Genomic DNA, 22,517 nt, shown 5'->3' with positions numbered 1-22,517 from the left:
TGACAAGTATAATAAAATAATCTATTTGCATATTAGTCCACTACTTCAAGTTAAATTATCAATTAATCATGGTCATTCACACTCTTGGCCCTAGATCTGGATTTGTACTCAAGATTAAATTATGAAAATTATATCATCTAAAATTTAATGCGATGAGGAACGAAATAAATGGTGATCATTAGGTAGATGATGTGATTAAATAGTCAATTTCAGTGATCTAAGCGATCCGTTCATCAATTTAGCATCTTTCGATGGTTAATTTAACAATCCAAAGGTTATTAGTTTAGATAGTATGGATAGATGATCCATGGTATGCATTGGTATTTAAATAGATAGATCAACATAGATACAGATTTAAATGGTCAAATAATTCTACCTAATGATCAATTATGATCAATAAAATTGAAAAAAAAATTATTCCCCTCAAAATTCTCATATATATTACAATAACTCATTATGACCTCGGCTACGGTAAGGTTATCTTGAGTCTTTCCCATTTTAACCATCATTCTGGCTGGTAGAATGTTAACAACAGCTCCGTTGTTAACTAGAACCTGAGTGGTCGGACATCCTTCTAAGTGAACTGAGATATGCAGCGACTTCAAATGTTAGGTTATTGTAAGAGCCGACCTTTGAATAATGATTTTTCAGAAGGGGACCTTGGTTCGACTGTCACGGTCGACACATTTTTAGTTTCCTCCTCGGAGTTAAAAGATTCATGTTGTATAATTATTGACGAGCCAAATTCTTCCACATCTCCTTCTATCATGCTTGGTTAAGATGGTTTAGCCTGGAAACTTAATGGCAGAGTCAACACCATATTACAATTTGATGTAATTGGTGAAAATGTGTCAAATTATATGACTAAATTCGGACACTGCCCCCTAAGTTTTTCGAATTTGGTTGAGTATCCACTTCATGTGCAACTTCGTTCATGCTTCCTCTATTCAATTTAAAAGAAGATGATTATGATGCTCTTTCTTTAACAAGAAACTCTTCACTCAGAAGATCGTCTAAGAATTCCTCATAACTGAAGTATTTAGTCAATCCTTTCTTGTTCATTCCCGTCTTATCATAATTAGGATTTTTGACTGAGTCATTATCCTTACGAAATTCGATCGATTCTTTCATATCGACCAATATATCGTATTCTCATTTTGACTTTGGCATTACCGGCCTTGGTCAGGTTGGCTAATACATGTAGGATTGATCCAAAGCAACGGCTAACTACCTTCTCGTTGCTGCTTATTGTCTTTGCCAATGCTTCTTCTGAGTATGAGTCATCTATTCGGGTATCATTGGAAATTTTAGATGAATCATCCTTTTCCAAACACTTTATCAGTCGGGATGAGGTTTTACCATCATGGCCCTTAAATAGTCCGAGAATAATCGGTGACGTGTTTGTCCTTCTTAGGATAAAAGACATTTCTTTTCTTATAATTTTAATTGACTGATTATCTCACTGGATATTTCGGACAATAAGATTTCTCATTCGATCAAGTTAGCCTCGCATATTTCTCATAAAGGTGTTGATAATTTGACATTGTTTTACCTGGATATGCTTAAGCCTGGTCGACTGCAATTTCAAGCTCCTACGTCCTTCATGCCATTTTGATCATTGGGTTAATTCATCTGAACTCCAAGATCGATCTTCTGTCGTGATTGAACTAGCCTTTGAGGATTGATGGTGGCCATGTTAATCTCTATATTAGATGAAAACGGATCAGTATCGATCATCATTGATTCTTTTTCTTTTTTAGGAAATTTCAGCAACCCTTTATTGATGTTATAATGAATAACGTTCCTGAAAATAACATGTTTTCTAGTGAAATCTGACCGAGTTTCATGCCATTTATATTAATTAATTTTCTTCAATTCTTCAGCTGTTGGAATCTTATTATTAACCAAAATTTTAATAAAATTTTCAACTAACATAATATCAAAGATTTCATCAGCATGAGAAGTATCAAAGGCGTAAGATCTTTAAACTTTCTTATTAGAGGATGTTATTATCTCTGCTTTAACTAAGGCCAAATATATGAATAACTGTTTAAGTACTATTTCAGCCACTGTAACATCATAATTAGGATCATAATAATATGTCCCTATCGACAAATTCTTTTCCTCATTGACTCTTGAAGCAGGGCCTTATCTTGAAACACCTTCTTGGTTAAATTGTAAAGATTTATGAATTTCGTTCAGATAAACTTCTTTCGAAGCTTGAATTCTAGTTCATCTTAAGCAAACTAGACAAATTCTATTTTGATCGTAACTATCTTGCATCGGCTTTTTAGTCTTTTAAACTGAGTAATATAATTCTTAACCGATTCCCCTGGTAATTGCCGAAATCGCGTAAGATTAACCTTAAAAATTTCTTTGTCCTTATAAAAGAATTGAGTATGAAAATTTTCTTCAATTTCTTACCGATTTCATATAAAATTTGGTACCAAATTGGAATACTAAGTAAATGTTACCTAAGCAAGTGAATGACCAAATAATTGTAATTTATAATACTCATTATCTGCCAATTCTCCATTATGGTAAATCAATGTATGTGTTTTACGGTCGATTGACCCATATCACCTGTAAACAACGTAAAATCAGGTCAATAGTTCGTCAATAATGGATATTATTGGTTGATCAAGTCAGGATATGACTTATAATAAACCGGAGTAGTAGTTTAGCCAAGAACTTTGCCTGCTACTTTCTGAATCAGTTGAATAATTTGGTTACACTCTTAGTATTGTTGTGCAGCAACTGGAGGTACTTCGGGGCCATCTTGATATTGTTATTTATTATACTATTGATTTTTATACAAAAGTTGTCCCCCAAGCATCCCTTGATTCCTAGCTTCATGAATTATGTTCCTATTTTCATACTCAAGATGTTTAAAATCTACCGGTGGCAGTGAATTTTGCATGTTTTGGACATGAATACATTCAGGACGTTTGAAATCTACTGGTATCAGTGAATTTCACATATCCTAGATTGGATCAAGAATAGGAACATGTGGTGTGTTTAGCTGTAATGGAAGTGTTTATGGCATCAGCCAAACTAGTGATATAGGTGCTTGATTTCTAATAGAACTTGCATCGGCATATTACTGAAGTGCAACAAGTGCTCTATTAGTAAACAAAGCCACCAAACGATTTATGCTCTCAGTGTGACCGACCATTCACCTATTGAAAGTTTCGGTCTAAACTCTCGAGTATTCTACTTGAACTCGCAATAGTTATGCGATGTGCTAAATACCCCTTTGCATATCAACTATCCTAGTTAACATAATTTCAAATGGTTTAACCTAAGATGTCAATAGTCTATCTAAATTTGGAGAAACATGACACCGAAGTAAGTGGTGGATTTCATTGTTAAGGCACTTGTCGGACTTGCAACTCCTTATTTATAGGAGAGTCATTAGCCACAATAGTGACTATTAAAATATTACAACAACCCATTCGGCTTATGATTTTGAATGATTACCGCACCGACAAATATACTTGTGTCAACCAAGTAATTTGTAGTCCCACCAGGCGCGCCAAAAAATGCTGGTAGCTCGCTTTATTTTCTATTGTGTGGATGTGTTAGAATTAATACAACGACTAGATCCAAACCGATCAACTTTGACCCCAAGTGCCAAAATAAGCAGATACATCAAATATGAACATATATGACTAGATTCTGAGAAAATTAGTCGCTTAGCTACTTGTAGAATTTGATAATAATTAGATGGGCTCTTCCTCCAAAGATGAGTTACTTTGTACTTTCACAAAAAAAGACTTTCACACTACCAGTGCAAATCAAATAAAAGGAAAAACTCATAATTGATAATCAGGAGCAACTGCAAGAATGTGTTTGTTGAAAGAACTACTTGATATTGGATAAAGTACAAATCCAGTGTATGAACATATACTTGGATTAAAACTAAAAATTATGCTTAAGAATTACCGCTACTCCTAAGATAAACTAAGATAAAATATAAATTGATAGATTTAATTAATTTGATTGATTATTGTGTTGGATTGGTTGTATTGTCGTTGGTTCAGATTACATTCCTTTGCTATTTATAGATTTATGTTGTAGCGTATTCTTTCAGATCCGTCTCTCATTACTGCAATGGTTACAATGGTTTTTTTTTTTTTTTAAAAAAAGAACCCTTTTTAGATTATTCTCTTCTCTAAATCTTCTTTTAGTACGTTTTTCTTTACGATGGTTCCTTTTCTGTCGGCGAAGGCTTTGCTTTGGTTGCCCTCGGTCACCTTTTATATCTTAAACAGCTTGATTGTGCTCCACTCGACTGCTTTTTGCATCTTTCCATGTTGACCGCTCGACCGTGCTTCTTGTATATTGACCACAATACTTCGTCGACCAATCACTGACATGTAAAATAAGCTTTATGTTAGTTATATAATATATAAAAAAGTGCTCCAAATCTTTGAAAATCTTTTTATTCACTTCTTATTCCTCATGTAATATCACGCGTCGCTCTCTTATTAGCTTTCTCAATATAGTCAAAAGTAGAGTACAACATATATATTACTCAAAAGAATCTATATATTACTCAAAAGAATCGACACAATACACCTAGTCGATTGGAATTGAGAAAATTATGTCCTTACTATTACAAGCATATGATTCGTGGAGAGATAAAAAAAATAGATTGAACATAACACATGTACCATCCTTCCAATGAATAAGAACAAATTATATAGCATGAGCCAGAAAATGCAACAGAGCCAAATCTCAGGTGAACCATACCAAAGGAAATGGTGGTGATTAAGAATTAAAAACTTTTCATGGGTGATAAAAGTTTTGGATCAAGCTGATATTTATTGTTTCTATTCATCTAGGTCTGTGTCACCTTATGAACCGGTATTATGGTGGGCATTACTGCAATTACCATGGTCAGGGCTGCACCGTTTGGGGTGAGGCCAAGCCGCACCAAACCCGCTCCCCGCTTGAGCAGGCCAGTAGCCATGTTGGGAGGCCATGATGCCAAAATCATGCTGATAGGATGATTCTAACGTTTTGATGGATGGTCATTTTATTACAAATGTTTGTTTTTCATGAGCCATGATCAAATGGTTGGAATCACCTAACCAAAGTACTTATTCACAGTCACAAGCTATCCACAGTGAGGCATATTGAATGGATGTTTAAAGACTGGTCAGAGCTAATTTTTCTCGGCGGATTGAGTCCTGCCCTCGCCTGGACCATGAAATTGGACTGCTGACTGAGTTACTGAGTGGGCTCTTATTGTACTAAGTAAACTCTGTTAGGGCCACCGTGAATGTGTGTGATTTATCTATACTGTCCATCTGCTTTTCCATCTCATTTTAGGAGTTGAACCCAAAATTGAAGCATATCCAAAGCTAAAGTGGACCATACCCAAGAAAACAGCAGGAATAATAATTTCTACCCTTGAAACCTTGCTAGGCTATATAGTGATGTTTATCTGCCATCCAGGTCTGTTCATAAGATAACACAGACATGGATGAAGGGAAAATACAAATATAAGCTTGATCCAAAACTTTTGTGGCCCCAAAATTATTTTTTTCAATGGTAGACATTCAATTCACATTTTTTCCCATGTGGTAGTTCATTTGAGCTTTGGATATACTTCGTTTTTTGGATCAAGCCTTAAAATTATTCAGTAAAATGGATGGATAGAGTGTATAAATTGTACATAAATCACAGTGGACCATCCATCCATTTCTTCGTATCATTTTAGATTATGAACTAAAAAATAAGGCATATCCTAAGCTAAATGGACCACATAATGGAATTGACCTCCCACTATTCAAATCTTCTTGTGAGCGGCAAAAGTTACAAAACATGTGTTTTCGCTTCATCCAGGTCTAGGTATCTCCGTGAACAAGTTGAATGTAAAATAAATATTACTGTGGGTAAGGAAAGTTTTAACGGTGCCCAGGTGTCCTTGTGAACAGGTTGAAAGTAAAAAATATTACTGTGGGTACCGAAAGTTTTAACGGTGAGTTTCATTATCACCGCCGCTTCCTATGGCTCGGTCCACTTGAGCATTGGACTTTACTATATTTAAACTCACACGACTAGGGTCTTGCCTCGTTTTCCCTATGATGCAGCCAACTTAGGTCCTGGAACCAGCTTATTGACGGACACATATCCTAAAAAGGAGCCGCGAAACGAATGAACGGGGTGAATTTCTCACCAACGTAAAGGTGGCCCCACCTAAATTCCGAGCGCAAGAACTTCCTGCAAGAGGGTTTTGCAGCAGTCCGGACTGAAGGGGGTAGTAGCCAATCTGCGTCCATTTCTTGTAACAGGATCGGATGGTTATGAGGGCGCGGATTAGGTACTACCCCTGTTCGGAGCTCGGGACAGGCAGCGGCTCCGAGATCCACTAGCTGGCCATCGTGATTTATGATTTTTATCCACACCCTCCATCCATATTTCCATATCATTTTAAATTTCTGAACAAAAAATAAGGCAGATCTAATGCTCAGGTGGACCACACCACAGGTAGTAAAGGTATTAAGGACGCCCACCATTGAAACCTTCTTAGTGTCCATCGTGTTGATTATTTTCCATCCAACCTGTTGATACGAATAATATACAGTTGGATGAATCAAAAAAAACAAATATCATATTGATCCAAGACTCACGTGGTCCCTATGAAATTTTCAATGGTAAGAATTTAAATCCTATTGAATGGTTCATTTGGGCAGTGGACTTTCGTTATTTTTGATTTCATAATCTAAAATGATATGTAAAATAGAATGAACGATTTAGATAAATTTCACACATCATAGTGGCCCCTCAGTTGCCCTGAGAGCCTCCGCCTGTCCCCAAGCTCGGAACAGGCGGGGGTAGTACCTAATCCGCGCTCTGGTTCGGAGGATTGGATCGTTTTGGATTGTCTCATTGTCGTATGGTTAAAATACTCCCCGACGGTCACATCGAAGTCGAGCCTTCCTACATCAATACGATGGGACGCGAGTTACCGCGCCGCCGGGCCCACATGAGGTTCTGAGGTCGGAGGCTACATGGAGCTCACCGAGATGTTAAGGACAAATCCACCCCGTCTATCGGTTTCTCCATGTCATTTTAAGTTACGATCTGGAAAATGAGCCCGATCCAAAGCTTAAGTACAACACACTATAGGAAATAAATGAGAATGGTAATGCCTAACATGGAAACCGTCCCAGGGCCACCATGATGCTTTTATGCTATCCAAACCATCATATGGTGATTCTAACAGGGATGAACTGAAAAAAGGATTAACATTAGTCTGATCCAAAACTTTTGTAACCCTGTAAATGTTTTAACGGTGGGCGTTCCATAGCCACTAGTGTGGTCCACTTGAGTTTTTGGATCTAACTTATTTCAGTATCATGTCCTAACATGAGTGGGAGAAACTGATGGACGGTGTAGATTTCTCAAGGACATCTCGGCGGGCCCCACACGGGAATTTCCTATGTGCGGGGAGGCGGTGGCGTCGGGCCTATTAAATGAATGGACGGAAATCCTCTACAGCACACACTGTAGGAATAGCGTGCAACAGCCCGGGTCCACGTGTGACATGGTTCTGTCCATCAGTTGCGACACTTGATGTTAGGATTGCCGAATAATCAGGCCGATATAAAACTAAGGTGGGTCATACCACAGGGAATAGTGGGGATGGGGATGTGGATGGCCCTAGCAGCAACGTTTTAGGTCCCCCATGACATCCAACCCGTTGAATCAGGTGAGACCCACAAGGGTGAAAAGATGCTCCAAAAATAAGCTCGATCTAAAGCTTGAGTGGACCGCGATGTATAAATTTCGATGTTTAGTTTACATTGTTCCCGTGGTGTAGCTCTCCTGAGCTTGGATCAAATTGATTTTCGTTATTGACGGTTAACATGAGGTGTTAAAACTGATGGACGGAGTGGATTTCATTCTTAGGTCAATGTGGACCCCACAGAGCTCAGATATTGCACGCGCTTCCTCCAAAAGACTTTGTAGAGGATTCCGGTCCCAAATGAGCGGTTCAAAATCGTCAGTGATGACATTGGAGGCACGAGGCTTGATACCTCCCCTTCCTCCAAAGGCGCTGGCTCAATTCGGACAACGCACCGGATCTCGTACACGTGTGCCGGAGAGGGCACGTATGGAGCCATATTTGTTTGGCGCGTGCAGAGCCGCGGACTGGAAGCTGAAATGGTTGTTCCTTATCTTCCCTTCGGAACATAAAAATCGCAACTGTAACTATCGCGCTTGAGAATCCACTAATCTTTGTTCGTTTTCGAATTTCGAATCGACAAAAACAAAACCCGATAAAATCTTCGTTTTTTTAATCGATTTCCGTAAATCCGAGTTGCCGTTTCTCACCAGATATCGTTCCGATTCGGTATCCGTTTCGATTCTCTCTCTCTCTATAAAAGTCCTAGGGAGACCAAAGTTCCCTACTTTGAATGAAGAGAGCCGCATTTCGCTCCTCTTTCAGACGACAGATCCTCTCTACCATGCCCGAAAACCATGAAACCGTGTCGGATTCAGGCAATCTTCGCCGGATTCTGACGATTCTGCTCTTCCTCGCTGCCGTTGCTTTTCCTTGCGTTGTCCTCTACCGCGTTGCGCACCCAATCGATTACCTGTCTCGGGCCGACAGCATTTCTTCGGAGAGTCGCGATCCGTTGAGCGTAATCGCCGATTTTCTAGCAATGGGAGGCGACGGCGAGTCGGTGAGTTTAGCTTTTGAAAAGATCCTTCTGTTCTCTGATTGCTGGAGTCCTGTAATCCTAGCGTAGTTTAGCGAGCTAACCCTGATGTAGGTTAGCAACTATGAGTCGATGAGTTTCGCTTTTGGAAGGATCCTCCTTTCTCGTTCTATTTTCTGATAGCTGGAATCCTGCAACTCCAGCGTAGGTTAGCAGGCTGACCCTGGTGCAGGTTAGCAAGCTGGTTAGGGTTTTAAAATTCTTTTCGCTGAATACGGCAACCCCTCAGCGTATGTTAGCATCTGCGTATGGGCATCATTTCTCATTTTTCTATTTCGGCCAGGCTAGAGTGTGTTTTCTGCCACAAAATTCTGAATTTTAGAATCATCCACGGCACAAGTGGTATACATGAACGCAGATCCTAGCCGCAAATCATGGGCCCCGTTGTGGAAGTTCAATAGACCATCCGATTTTTCCCATTGAATTTGGACTGCTGCCCGTTTTCATTGTAAATTATCCATTGATGTCCACCATTTAGGTTGTTGTCATCTGATCCAGGTTGTTTGGGGTTTGTTCTCCTCCATCCACAATGGGGCCCATGGTTTTGACGGTCCAGATTGGTGCACGTACATCACCAGTACTGATATCACTAAAATGGGCGGTGTTTGGAGGGAACCGATTAGGTGCAGCTCCGGCATCACCCAAGACGGTGCGGCCCTTAGCGTGGGGCCCGCCTTGATGTATGTATTCGATATCCACACAGACCATCCATTTTTCCAGATCATTTTAGGGCATGAGCTCAAAAATGAAGCAGATCCAAATGTCAGGTGGACCATACTATTGGAAACAGTAGTGATTAAACGCCCCAATATTTAAAACTTTCTAGGGTCCATCATAATGTTTCTGTAATGTTTATTTGCCATCCAACCTGTTGATAAGGTCATTCAAACCTGGATGGAAGGCAAAAACAAATATCATCTTGATCCAAAACTTTTGTGGCCCACAAGAGGTTTTTAATGGTCAATCACCACTGGCTCTTATGGATGGTCCACTTAGTTTTGGATCTGTTTCATTTTTGGGATCATGCCCTAAAATGATTTGAAAAAAAAAAAACAGATGGACAGCGCAGATATAGAATAAATACATCAAGGTGGGCCCCATGGTATGGGCTGCACCCTCTTGGATGAGGCTAGGGCCACGCCTAATCCGCTCCCATGTTTGGAAACCTGCTCAGGATCAGATGGTCAGACTGTTTGGACCAGAACGGAGTACAAAACCAGGCTGGATCATCATTACAAACACATGATTTCTACTGAAAAATTCAAACAGTTAAACCATGAGGCTAACAGCAGATTCTGGGTGGGAATTGGGCCTGAACGAATCGGACTGGTTGGACTGACCCGCCCACAAAATTGGGTCTGCTTTTAGAACATTCAAAATAGGTGTAACATGGATCCTTGCCTACTATAGTTCCATGCACAGGTGTGGATTTATTTTTACTCCCTCAATGTTTTGACAGAGACTTTTCCTCTGTTAATTTTAACTTTTATGGAGAATCAACATAAAGCAAAAGTAAGCAAGGACAAGGAAATAGGCATATCTAATCAAAATTGGGGGGTGGAAATACCAACTCCCTTGTTGAATTTTATTTTCTTTTCTTTTTTATTTTTTTATTTTTTAAATGTCTTTGGCCACTTGATTTGACCAGGCATGAAATTCAGTATCTAGATGATGATCACTAGAGAAGAACTAGGATTGCCTTAATGATCTGCTGCCTCTTTTTCTCTTCTTCTTTTAGCAGAGGTGATGTGGAATAGCTGTCCCATTAGGAGAATAATGAGAAGGTGGGCCTGCCTGGTTTAGATATAATATGAGGTCACAGGTCAAGGGGCGAGTTGGGCATATCTAATCAAAATTGGGGGGTGGAAATATCAGCTCCCTTGTTGAATTTTATTTTCATTTAAAAAAAAAAAAAAATGCCTTAGGCCACATGATTTGACCAGGCATGAAATTCAGCATCTAGATGATGATCAGTAAAGAAAGACTAGGATTGCCTTAATGACCTGCTGCCTCTTTTTCTCTTCTTCTTTTATCAGAGGTGATGTGGAATAGCTGTCCCATTAGGAAGATGATGAGAAGGTGGGCCTACCTGGTTTAAATACATTATGAGGTGTCAGATCAAGTGGGACTCACCTCCTCATTCTGTCCTAATATTAAAATAGAAGGAATTATGAGTACCGATGTATATGGGCTTAAGAAGTGTCCTGATGCGTCCAGTCCTTAGTTTTTTTACCAGCTCCCTTGTTAAAATTTGTTTTTATTTAAAAAAAAATATTTTTGACCACATGATTTGATGAGACGTGAAATTCAGCATCTAGACGATGATCACTAAAGAAAAACCAGGATTTCATTGATGACCCACTGCCTCTTTTAATCATCTTCTTTTAGCAGAAGTGAAGTGGAATTCCACTTCCCAGGAGCTGTCCTATTAGGAGGATGATGAGAATTGAGCCTTCCTGGTTTAGTTATAATATGAGGTGGCAGATCAAGTGGGGCCCACCTCCTGATTCTGTCCTAATATTAAAATAGGAGAAATGATCAGTACCAATGCATAAGGACTTAACTAGTGTCTTGATGCTTCCTGACTTAATCAATGTCCTGATGCACCCAGTCCATAGGTGTGGGGCTCCTGCTTTGGTGATCCAGGCCGTTCATCCTAGTGGCATTCAGGTGAAAGAGTGACACCCTGAAAATCCTTTGGATTGTAACAGTGTAAGCCCTTTGACTGGCAGATTTTAATTGATGGCTTAGAAATGAATGCAACAATGATCTGGAAGAAGAGGCCAATGATTGGATTGGATGATCAGGACCTTCCAAATCGAAAGATTTATGGGCATTCTCCATCTCACTTTGGGGTCCTCACCTCAACAGTCTGGGCCATGGCCCATAGTCCATTTGTGGGGCATCCTCCATATTGACAATATTCATTTCTTTGAAGTTTAACCTAGTCTTGGGCATTTCTGTTTCTGTAGTTATTGTGATTCTTAACGTTTACTCTGTTGGGGGATTGAATGCTGTGATCAATTTCATACACATTTTTTTTTGGGGTAATTAAGTAGTGCAACGTTTGTAGGATAGTGAGGATGTCAGGCTGAAGAGAATCTTGAAGGAAGCAGCCATGGAAGACGGAACAGTTATATTGACTACTTTGAATGAAGCATGGGCAGCAACAGATTCGATTATTGACCTCTTTCTAGAAAGTTTCCGAATTGGCTATCACACACGCAGACTTTTGAACCATTTGGTGGTTGTTACTTTGGATCCAAAGGCATATGCTCGATGCTTGTCTATACATAGCTATTGTTTTGCTCTTACCACCAAAGGTGTCGATTTCTCTGGAGAGAAGTACTTCATGACCCCTGATTATTTGACAATGATGTGGAGAAGAATAGATTTTCTACGGTCTGTTCTTGAAATGGGATTCAATTTCATTTTCACGGTAAGCAATCTTTCAGTGTTTCATCTTGAACAGTATCCAGAGCCTGAGATTATGAATGCCTATAATTGAGCAGACTGCTTCTTACCAATGTTGAGCATACCTTTTATTTGAGTTGGAAATTATGTTGGCATGGTTAATTGTGATGTTTGTTACCTTTTATAAAAGAATGTATACAGTTTTATGAGTAGCCCATTATCTGCAATTTCTTCTAGTTTTTCTACCTTGTTAAAAATGAAGACATGACAATTGGGAAATAACCTTACCATATTTAATATTGATACATCATGACCATCTTGAACTACCAATAGTCCCCATTATATTTGAAATTGCATGTCGTGGGCCCACAGGCTATGCGTGCGGAAGCTTGGCGGAGCTAATGAGTGAATGGCTATGTCCTAGAGGGGGAGCGAATATGACAAATTAAAAATTATGCCGATTAAAACACAATTGTCCAACTTAAACTAATTTACCAATTATACTAAGTAAGACAATTTAACACTAAGGCTTCCAAGCCAATAGTGAGTCCAATCACATAGACTACAATAGATATGCCAATTCTAGCAACTAGTCTCTAAACGATAATATGCTTGTGTGTGCTTTACAAGTTAGGTGCCTAGCATACAATCTAATTTAAGCATTCGTTTGATTTAACTAATCAACACATAAGCAAGAATAGAATTGCAAACATCATTCCCAAGCACAAGCATATATAGTGGTTCGGTGTCCCTACTCCACTCCCGATGGACGCACTCCCCTTGAGTATATCAATATTTACTATCGAAGGTTTTTCAACAGGTTCACCTCTAACCTTTACAACCCCACACAAGGAGCTAGGTCCTATACAAGAACCTAACGTACACTCCCGCTGAAGGCTCTATTGGATACTCAGTTGGTTTTCTATTGGCTAACCAACAACCTTGATCATAGTCCAAGGACTTATGTTTACTCCCACCAGAGGCTCCTACGGAGACTAATACGTACGCACTCGTGTCAAGTGAATTCAACCTTACAGAAGAGTATAGATCCTACACAAAAACCTATTAAGTTTGGGTCACAAACTCTTAGCCTCAATCCTACACAAGGAAAAAATATATGGACCCATACTTGATAACTTGTCGGATTGAGCCCCTTATAGCGTCGTTTTTTACTTGCTTCTTCAAAGCTCCTTTGTGCTTGAATCCACTCCGCAATTGCTTCCTCGAATGTTGATGCTGTTGCTTTAGCTCCTACGGTCGTTTTCCTTTCATATGATGTGCCAATGAGGTAACCAAGGCAAGGGAGGTTGGTTAAATTTTTTACTACTTATGTGAAGGTTGTCATCCTAGGTGATTCACCTATATGAGTCTTCTGGAGGATTTAGGCAAAGGATATGCCAATAAGATTGGGTTTAATCTTTAGAAATGGTGGAGTAAGATCATCTTCAAGGTGGAGGTTGGAATCCTCATTAGAGTGAAAATCTCAAAGGAAAATGATTTGGAACAAATGGGGTTAGAGGTATAGGATGTGGGATATGAATGTAGAATCACTTATCCTTTTATTGCACAAAAAACGCATCCAAATGCCCAACGTCCATATGCCCTATATAAAGGAATCGAATTCCAACAGTAAAAAAACGGCTCTGTCGATGGTATCAAGCTTATCCTCAATGGTATCGTGAATCTCAAGATTCCAGCAGAGAAGATGTTAGACAGTTTGCACTCTTCTACCCGATGCCATCGAATGGGACCTAATGCCATCAAGAAACTGAAATAAAATTATTACAACTTGCTGGATAGATCTGAGACGAATACTTGATGCCATTGAGTGGTCTTCAATGCCATCGAAGACCCCTCGAGGACTACTCGAAGGGATCAAGAACCACGCGAAAGTTGTTGTTTGGGCAGTATGTTTACAACAATTTTGCACCTCTCCTAGCCTTATCATGTTCCAATTATGCTCCTAAGGCTAAGGGATGATCAAACAAGGTGTACCTATTAAGCCACGATCATCTAGATGTTTAGGGTTATTTTGGGTTAAGGGTTAGGGTCACCAAGGCATCTCATATACCGGTTCTTTGCTCCTTGATACTCATGTCCTATTGTGTCTTCAGTCTTCTGCTTCCAAGAGCTCCTCACATGATTGACAAACGAGGTGCATAGTGCACTAACAATATTTTGCTTCAGGAATTTGATGTCCATGAATGCTTCTCAAAACTCAATACAAATGTCATATTGTTCTCTGGGATCTGCCATGTGGAACAATTGATTGTTGAGCAATAAATAAATGATCGGCATCAGAGAATGTGCACTCCTAACCCGGATACATAAATTAGAAAAAGCAAAAAGAAAGTGCAAGAAAAGGAAATAATAGATATTTACTTTTTTTTTTAAAGATAACGGATTGTATATTTACTTTATACGTGTGCCCCACTTGAAGAGAGATTGCTTGCAATTGGGATGTTGAAGTGTGTCCACTTTAGGGGTTCTTCTTGGAGGCTGAATTCCTTGGATGAGGTGAGGAAATTTGCAGGTCTAAATCCAAAGCAGACGTTCAGGTAGAGAAGGTATCTTTAGACCTCTGCAATTTGGAAGCTGATGTTTAGCTAGACAAGGTGTCTTTAGACTTTCAGTTTAGGGTTATCTTCGTTACCAATGTTGTCAAAATCATATAGAGTCATATCGTATTGCACACCACACAATATGAATTGTAGGTTCAAATTGCAAATCCTAGTTTATTGCAATTGAATCATGTGGTTATTGTATGTATCGTATGATTATCCTATTGAGTGTAGATAATTGTGGATTGTGTAAATGGGGCCCAAAATTACATTAGAAATCTTTTTTTTTTTCCTTTCATTTTTATACAAAAATTAATGTTTTAAGCATTGGTATCAACTCGTGTATTGCACTTGCACCCCTTGGATATGGAAACACATCAGGTCGTGCATGGGAAATATTGCATACATCACATATATCACATAATGTATCATTGTTTTTGGGAACATTGGGAAATTAGTCGAATTTTTCAATAAAAATTCAGGGGATGTTAAAAAAGACATTAATACACACTTTAGAACTCAAAAGAACACAAAAAAGTACACATGATAAGTTTCCTTCGTATATGGTCCTAACTATGTGTTATATGATATAAGTGACGCAACTATTTAAAATCAGTTCATATAATTTAAATTGTAGAAGCATGTATGAAATTGATAACGCAACCAATATATTCAAAAGCCAAATCTGTTCTACAATGCATTATTCATTTATTTAAAAATATAATTTTAAATTATTTATTTAGTTTTTAATTTTTAAAATTTTAAAAAATAAATAAATGAGTGTGGCTAATGTTATGTTAAGATCAGCATACACTCATGAGTACATAAATATAGGGGATAAATAACATCTGGCCAATGTGATCGTTTTAAAATTAATGTTTATTTATTTTTTGATATTTTAATTAAAAATATATTTATTTAAAATTCCAAAAAGTTCCGTCAATCTATAGATTAGCCTCCAAGCACTCTCACATGATTTTTCCACATTCTAATTGCAAGTTATATGGGTGAAATCGGAAAATTTTTAGAATTTCCCCAAATTCTCCATTTATTTTTTTTTTCTAAATTCGAAAATCGGAAGTCAAAATTGATGATTGAGCATGCAAAACATGTAAAATCATGGATTACTAATTTCATCCCATAGATTCTGAGCAATTGATACAAGAGAAAGCAATTTAAATTAGCAAAAGCTAACCAATTTGGTTTTTGGTACCACAAATTCTCCAATCTTAATTTCCACACCCAAATCCCAAACAAGTGAAAAGGATTGGTTGAAATCCAAAAAGAAAAAACAAAAAACAGAGAAAATTGATTTTTTTTTTTTTTTTTAATTTTAATTGTAATTTTGGTGAAATTTCTAAAATTTTCAGAAAGGGACTGGCACAAGTGTGATATCGTCAATATGTGCAATACATATTGACGATATCAAGAAACTTATAATGGCAATATTTTCAGAATACCGCAATCTTCAATTGGTCGCGATTTATTGACCAATACTGGGAAGTTTCCCAACTGCAGCTCAGTTTCACATTGGCTGTACGATATCATTAGTATCAGCCACCGATACTATTGATACTGCAATCACTGACCAAAATTACGTAAAAAAATTTATTTTTATTATTTTTTATACATTTTTTTTCATCTTGTTTTTTACCCTTATGCTTTTAAAACATGTAAAAGGCCCTTCCCACTAAAAATCCTTGCGTTTATTTTTTGAGAGATGGAGAGGAGATTTGAGGATTTTGATATCCAAAAGCCAAAATTAAAAAAAAAAAAAAAATCACATTTTTTCTTTGGGTCAACACAACCAGATGCTGAAATTTTTGTTGAACTGAAACGTGTGCCCTGTTTCCAACCCTACTCTAACGGGCCCGCCACCAGTCGGCACATCGCTTCGAGGAGAGTATCTGTCTTTTATAGCTCCGTGTATCATCTTCTCTTTCATTCACTCTCATAATCATTGTCTCTAGGGATAGGAAATCTCATGATTGTTTGGCAGTTCTATGGTTGGCTGCTCACCTAACATTGACCATATGGCTTGCGACTGGCTGGTGCATCACTTCCAGGCGATTTTTTCTGGTTTCTACAAACCTGCATATCCTCTTGTTTTCCCATTCACTTCTTTCATTAGCAGTGTTAGTGAATCATGTTAAGAACATGTTCCCTCTATTGTGCTTTACACATGTTATTCTTGTTCTGCTTTTTTATCCCTCACTATCATCTTTTTCCCATTCCTTAGCAGCTTACTGAAGTCTTTCAAAGAACATAAAATGTCTCCATTATGCTTTGTATTTTATATTGTTCAGTATTCCATTTCAACGCTTCTCCCCACTTCTTTTCTGCAGGATGCTGATATCATGTGGTTTCGGGATCCATTTCCCCGCTTTTATGCGGATGCAGATTTCCAGATAGCATGTGATCACTTCTCCGGTGACCCTGCTAGTAGACAAAATAGGCCCAATGGAGGATTTAACTATGTAAAGTCCAATAATCAAACCATACAGTTCTACAAGTTTTGGTATGAATCGAGGGAGGCCCATCCTGGGTTGCACGATCAGGATGTGCTGAACGTTATTAAATTTGATCCATTCATCAGCGAAATAGGACTGGAAATAAAATTTCTGGATACTGCTTTCTTTGGTGGGCTTTGTGAGCCAAGCAGAGATTTGAATAAAGTCTGTACAATGCATGCAAACTGTTGTTACGGTCTTGATAGCAAACTTCACGATCTGAGAATTATGCTCGAGGATTGGAGAAGGTTTATGTCATTGTCACCAAGTCTAAAATTATCGCCGCTATCATCTTGGAGGGTGCCGCAAAATTGCAGGTAAGTTTGATACTAAGCTAAAAGGAGATTTCAAAGTGTTGCTTTTTCTTTGAGATGAGAAAATGCTCCGGTGCCTTATATGGAACTTCCAGTGCACCTAGTTGCATTTGAACACATCATTAGTCGATATCATCGAGCACACCAGTCCATTTGGTTCAGCAACCTTGTCTTGCCCTATTTTATATCACTATCTGTTTTCCCACTAATAGACCAGATGGCTGGCATTGCTTAACCCAATGTTTTAAAAACCTGGAACTGACCTGACTGTTGGACTGGAGCCGGCGTCGCAAATGGTTCAGTTCACCAGAAAATAGGTTCAATCAAGTATCATCCACTCTTAAAAGTAGAAAGAAAGATTACACTAGGTGTCCACAGATCTATGACCATCTGTAAACCAATGAGTCTATCCGCTTTTGCTTTTCGTAGAGGCAGATTGTTTCAAATTAAGTAGATTTCCAGGCTAAAATGAATGAGAAGGGTCTGATCACACTGAACCTGCTGCAAAGATGATGGGGTCTGGTTCAAGTTTTAAAACGTAGGTGTAACCAAGGTTATTCTTTAGGACCACAAGCAGTAGGTTAGGGCCTGCCAAATGGATGATGCAGGTTGATGATCAGGCGGTCATGATTTTCTGCAAATGATCTTGAGCATCAATTTTGCATGCCACTGAATGAATGGTTAGGCAATTCAACTGTTGTTAGTTTTTCTTTGAAGGATGGTTGAAGAAGAGTGGACTGAGCATATGGGCAGTTGAGATCAATGATATGGACCACCCACATGTCCAAAATGCGAATGTACCGGAGCTTTTCCATGCACCGGATCATTTCTATTTGATATGGCATAGCTCATTCTATTCTACTGTTTTTCAGGATGTTTTGGCAAAAGTTTTGTATTTAGTGTGCCTCTTAATACTTTCTGTTGTGGTCGTTTTCTGTCCAGCCTTTCTTCATTCCATCACTAAAATTTTCCCAGAGACGATGCTGCATGTGGAAAGACTAATTGCTTGCCATTCCCATACAATTTGTATACATACCTGGCTTGTTTACGGGTCCCATCTTTTGTAGAAAGGTAAGTTCTTCGCTTGAGTTTTCTTTGGAATATATTTGCATTTGTTCGATTCCCATACTTCACTGATGGATGGTCAGCTTGTAGGCTTAGCAAAAAGATCAGCACTTCTATAGTTCAAACCTCATCATATCCATTGGGTTAGACACAGTGATAAGTAGAATCTGTGTGGTGTGTTTCCAGTTTTCTGCCTGAGGGATTATACAGTGCTGTCAAAAAGATTGTACAATTTAGATTTCTTTTCAAGTGGGGAAAAGTGGGCCCATGGTTTTGTGATCAAAACAATTGATATTGTGGGCTTCAGTTTCATCAGCTCATGCAACCAATAATCGAAAGCCTTTCAATGGATGGGCAAAAAATAGCAACGCACATCACACCATTTGAAAAAGGCCAATGCTTATATGGATTGGACAATTCAATTTTGGGGTTCTTGGCGCATGGGCTGTGCATGTGAGGCCCATCAATGGTTTTGGCTGTCTCAAGGTTTAAAGTATTGTCCAAAACTGGTACATACTGCCGAGGCATACCCACATTGCCGATGAATGATATGGCATATGGCCATGTTGGCCCATATCAACCTGAAAAACTGGATACGGGGGCAATGCGGAGCTGTGTTGGTGGTGAACGATATGATACCTGAGACACTGGCTTAAAACTTTACTCTGTATACATCCCTCTGGCCCTGAGCATGTGCAGGTACCTCTTTCTGCGGTTGCTTCAAATGCACAGCAAAACAGATTACCTGTTCCACTTATGATTTGGTTGCATATCCTGCTCAACCTATCTGATTTGGATACATCCAAACCCAAACACATACAGGACGTTATGATTATTGGGTGTGTTTTTGAAGTGTGTCAGCTACAAACAAATGTGGCCGTTTCATGCATCTCAATCTGACATTTTGCATTTCTAAAACTTGCAGATTCAGAACTATTTTTTTCCTCCTTTCTGAAGGGGAGGTTCAGCTGCAGATCATTTGCTGCTTTTGGCTTTTCTTATTTTCTTGTTCATTTTCCTTTCATTATTATTTTTTTGTGCATACGTGCCCATTGGCAGAGAATAGAAAATTTGTGGAAAATAGTAAATATTACTCCAAAACTTGTATATATTTGCCCTCTTTTCTTTTCTTTTTTCTTTCTTTCTTTCTTCTTTTTTTTTTTCCCTCCTAGACCCTTTTCATGCATGAATTGCATTGGGATCGAGGGAGGTTAGTTGGAAACGTTAATTATTTCAATAAAGATTCTTGCAAACTATTATCACTAGCTGTTACACCAGTCCATACCTTTTCTTTTCCTAATCTCTTCTAGAGTTGCCATGGCCAAAATATTTTCCATTCTTAGGTTGTCAGCTTGCGATAACTTGTGACTTGCCAAGGATATCCAAATAGGGCGATCAACGGGGCAATGGATATATCCATTTAGCGAATTAGCCTATACATTCAACCTGAAAAGGTCTGATATGGATATCAGATTTTTACCTGATTACTCAACTTTTAACCCGGTTGGATATGAATATTATATCCCATTTAGCCAATTTGTCTAACTACAACCTGAAAAGGTCGGATATGGATATCATATTTTTATCTGATTTTTTTTAATTTTTTTTTTTTAAATACCCAATTGCTTCCGGCAGGTTGGTTATGAATATTACGATATCTATATGCGCATCCAGTTATCCAATTAATATTTTAAACTAAAATATTAAATATTAATATATTATATGTTAAATTTTATGATGTTAACCTCTATTGCATGGATGATGAGGTTGATATGGAATTATCTTGAAATTTTGTCGAAGTTGGGAATTTTTTGTTTAAATGCTCAAGGATTTGTAGCTTTGCTGTGGATTTTTTTTGAGGGGTATTTTTAAGTGGTTTTGTAAAGTATTCAACTGACTTATATTTGACTTCCTTGGGCTATTACATATCGGTATCTTTACCCCTTTTCAGCCCTACATCCAAAGGGGTTTTAAATCTAATTAAAAGGCATTCGGGAATTTTAAAAACGCCTTCGAGACAAACTCACATGCTTCCTGGGAAAAGACAGCTGGGCTTGTATGATAAGCGACCGTCATTTAAAAGACGCAGATTAGGTACTGCACCTGCCTGTCCGGAGCTCGGAACAGGCTGGGCCCCTCACCATGATTTATGGGTTTATCAACATGGTCCATCCATTTTGCCATATAATTTATATCATTTTAGGGTGTAAGCCAAAAAAATGAGGCGGATTCAAGATTCAAGCACAGGAAGATAATGGTGCCAACCGTTGAACCTTCCCAAGGCCCATCGTGATGTTTATTTGCCATCCAAGCTGTTCATCTCCACTGTGTGGTCCACATGAGCCTTGGATCTGCTTCATTTTTGAGCTTTATATCTAAAAACTATATGGCAAAATTGATGTAGAGTGTTGATAAACCCATACATCAAGACCCGCATAGCCCCCAGCGTGTTCTGAGTTGGGGAGGGGGGTAGTACTTGAAAGTGATTAATTTCCTCACGCTCAGGACTCAGGCACCAATTGGAACTGGCGGATGGAGTATACCTCAAAAAGCAGTCAACCATCAATTCCGATGGTTGAGGGTCCAAATTCCGGAGGTAAGTAGATGATGATGGTTTGGATTTCTATAAAACGATGCCACGTGAACAGTTGGGGTGTCACTGCCAGGCCATTTCAAGAGGTGGTGAATAAGCTGCTCTATGTCCCACACATGCAAAGATAAAAATAAATAAATGAATGAGGGAGGGGGTCCATTCGGCTTATAAGCCCCAAACGTGCACAGAAGAAATGCACTTTACAAAATGACTGACCAACTGTGGGACTTGTAATGCACAGATCCAGATTGGGAGCCCAGACAACATTCGAAGAGCCGACCTCATCTACCAAACAAGTGTTCTACCCACTGCAGCTAAGTGGCTTGTGTTATTTTCAGTATTTTAAGTAAGCGAACTTTCTTCTTCTTCTTCTTTTTCTATACACTTTCAAATTTGAATGCGTGAAACATTGTAAATTTAATTATTAAAATATCAAGTCGGGTTTATTAAAGGCTCAGTTGAGAGTCTAGGCATCAAGTGCAGACCTACCTTGGTGGGAATGGATATCAATTGGGGCTGGACTGTCGGTCCAATCTAGTCGGCTTTGTTGATGAAAAAAATAACCAGGTCATGTCAATTTGCATCTACATTTGGCCCACCTTATAGATGGTCCTAATTTACATAACAGAAGTAGAGTGACATCAACCTGGCTTAATTCCAAGACAGCATATTTTATTTTTTTGTCATGACTGGAATAAGAACAGGACCTAGGCCTGACCCAACCGGCTGATTAGTCATGCAGCAGAATAGCGTTAACACAGCTGGGCCATGATTGAAAAATAAAAAATAAAAAATCATGCCAATGTGAAGCTTCAATCCACACAGCCCGAAGCAAGCTGGGTGGCCAGGTCCAGACAAGTCCACTTTCACGTGTTGCATGGTTCACCCTCAACGGTCTCATCAGGTCAGTTTTGCATAGGGTGGATGTCCTGTGACATTGGGTCACCACCAATTCAATGCACATCTTTCATGAACCTTTAAATGATTTTCTGATATGATGCAGTGAATTAAACTTCACTTGAACCTAAAGCCAAGACTACTCTTGACCATGATACAGCCTGTCTTGTAAAATGCATGATGGGTTGTTGCACCTATCAGTGTTTTAAAACTCAGACAAGCTATCTTCAATCAAATCTGGCCACAAAAGCCAGCTGTACCATTAAAAAGGGACGTGGAGTTGAAGTTCCTGTGGTCAAAACACCATGATGTTTGTGAGAAATCCACCCGGACCTGCCGTTTTGCCAGCTCATGGAGGACATGAGCCCAAAAATTAGGCAGATTCAAAACTCAAGTGGGCTGCCCAACAGGGAAAAGTGGGTAGG

At 38.8% G+C, this 22,517-nt stretch overlaps 1 protein-coding gene across 4 annotated transcripts; it reads left to right on the top strand.

Moving 5' to 3' along the window:
• Positions 1-8,214: 8,214 nt before the first annotated feature.
• On the top strand, positions 8,215-21,782 carry LOC131236945 (uncharacterized protein At4g15970-like). 4 transcript variants are annotated; one of them, XR_009166950.1, is made up of 5 exons: positions 8,215-8,702; positions 11,812-12,177; positions 17,059-17,540; positions 18,480-18,608; positions 21,437-21,782. XR_009166950.1 is itself a non-coding variant. In XM_058234494.1 (4 exons), exons 1-4 carry the CDS (start codon positions 8,433-8,435, stop codon positions 18,499-18,501), a joined length of 1,140 nt encoding a protein of 379 aa, XP_058090477.1. In that variant the 5' UTR covers positions 8,215-8,432; the 3' UTR covers positions 18,502-18,619. The 4 variants fall into 4 exon arrangements, 2 of the variants coding, with proteins under 2 accessions (XP_058090477.1, XP_058090478.1); XR_009166951.1 differs by lacking the exon at positions 21,437-21,782 and adding an exon at positions 19,528-19,638; XM_058234494.1 differs by lacking the exon at positions 21,437-21,782 and having other exon boundaries at positions 18,480-18,619.
• Positions 21,783-22,517: the final 735 nt, after the last annotated feature.

The sequence above is a fragment of the Magnolia sinica genome, chromosome 2 (genome assembly GCF_029962835.1).
Source record: "Magnolia sinica isolate HGM2019 chromosome 2, MsV1, whole genome shotgun sequence".
Lineage (NCBI taxonomy): Eukaryota > Viridiplantae > Streptophyta > Magnoliopsida > Magnoliales > Magnoliaceae > Magnolia > Magnolia sinica.
This window is presented reverse-complemented; position numbering and strand designations above follow the sequence as displayed.

Excerpts from the sequence above, each read along its gene's own strand:
- LOC131236945 (XM_058234494.1), top strand. The coding sequence starts at position 8,433 with ATGAAGAGAGCCGCATTTCGCTCCTCTTTCAGACGACAGATCCTCTCT. Across the intron at positions 12,178-17,058 it reads GATTCAATTTCATTTTCACG|GATGCTGATATCATGTGGTT; the intron begins GTAAGCAATCTT and ends TCTTTTCTGCAG. Across the intron at positions 17,541-18,479 it reads AGGGTGCCGCAAAATTGCAG|CCTTTCTTCATTCCATCACT; the intron begins GTAAGTTTGATA and ends TTTTCTGTCCAG.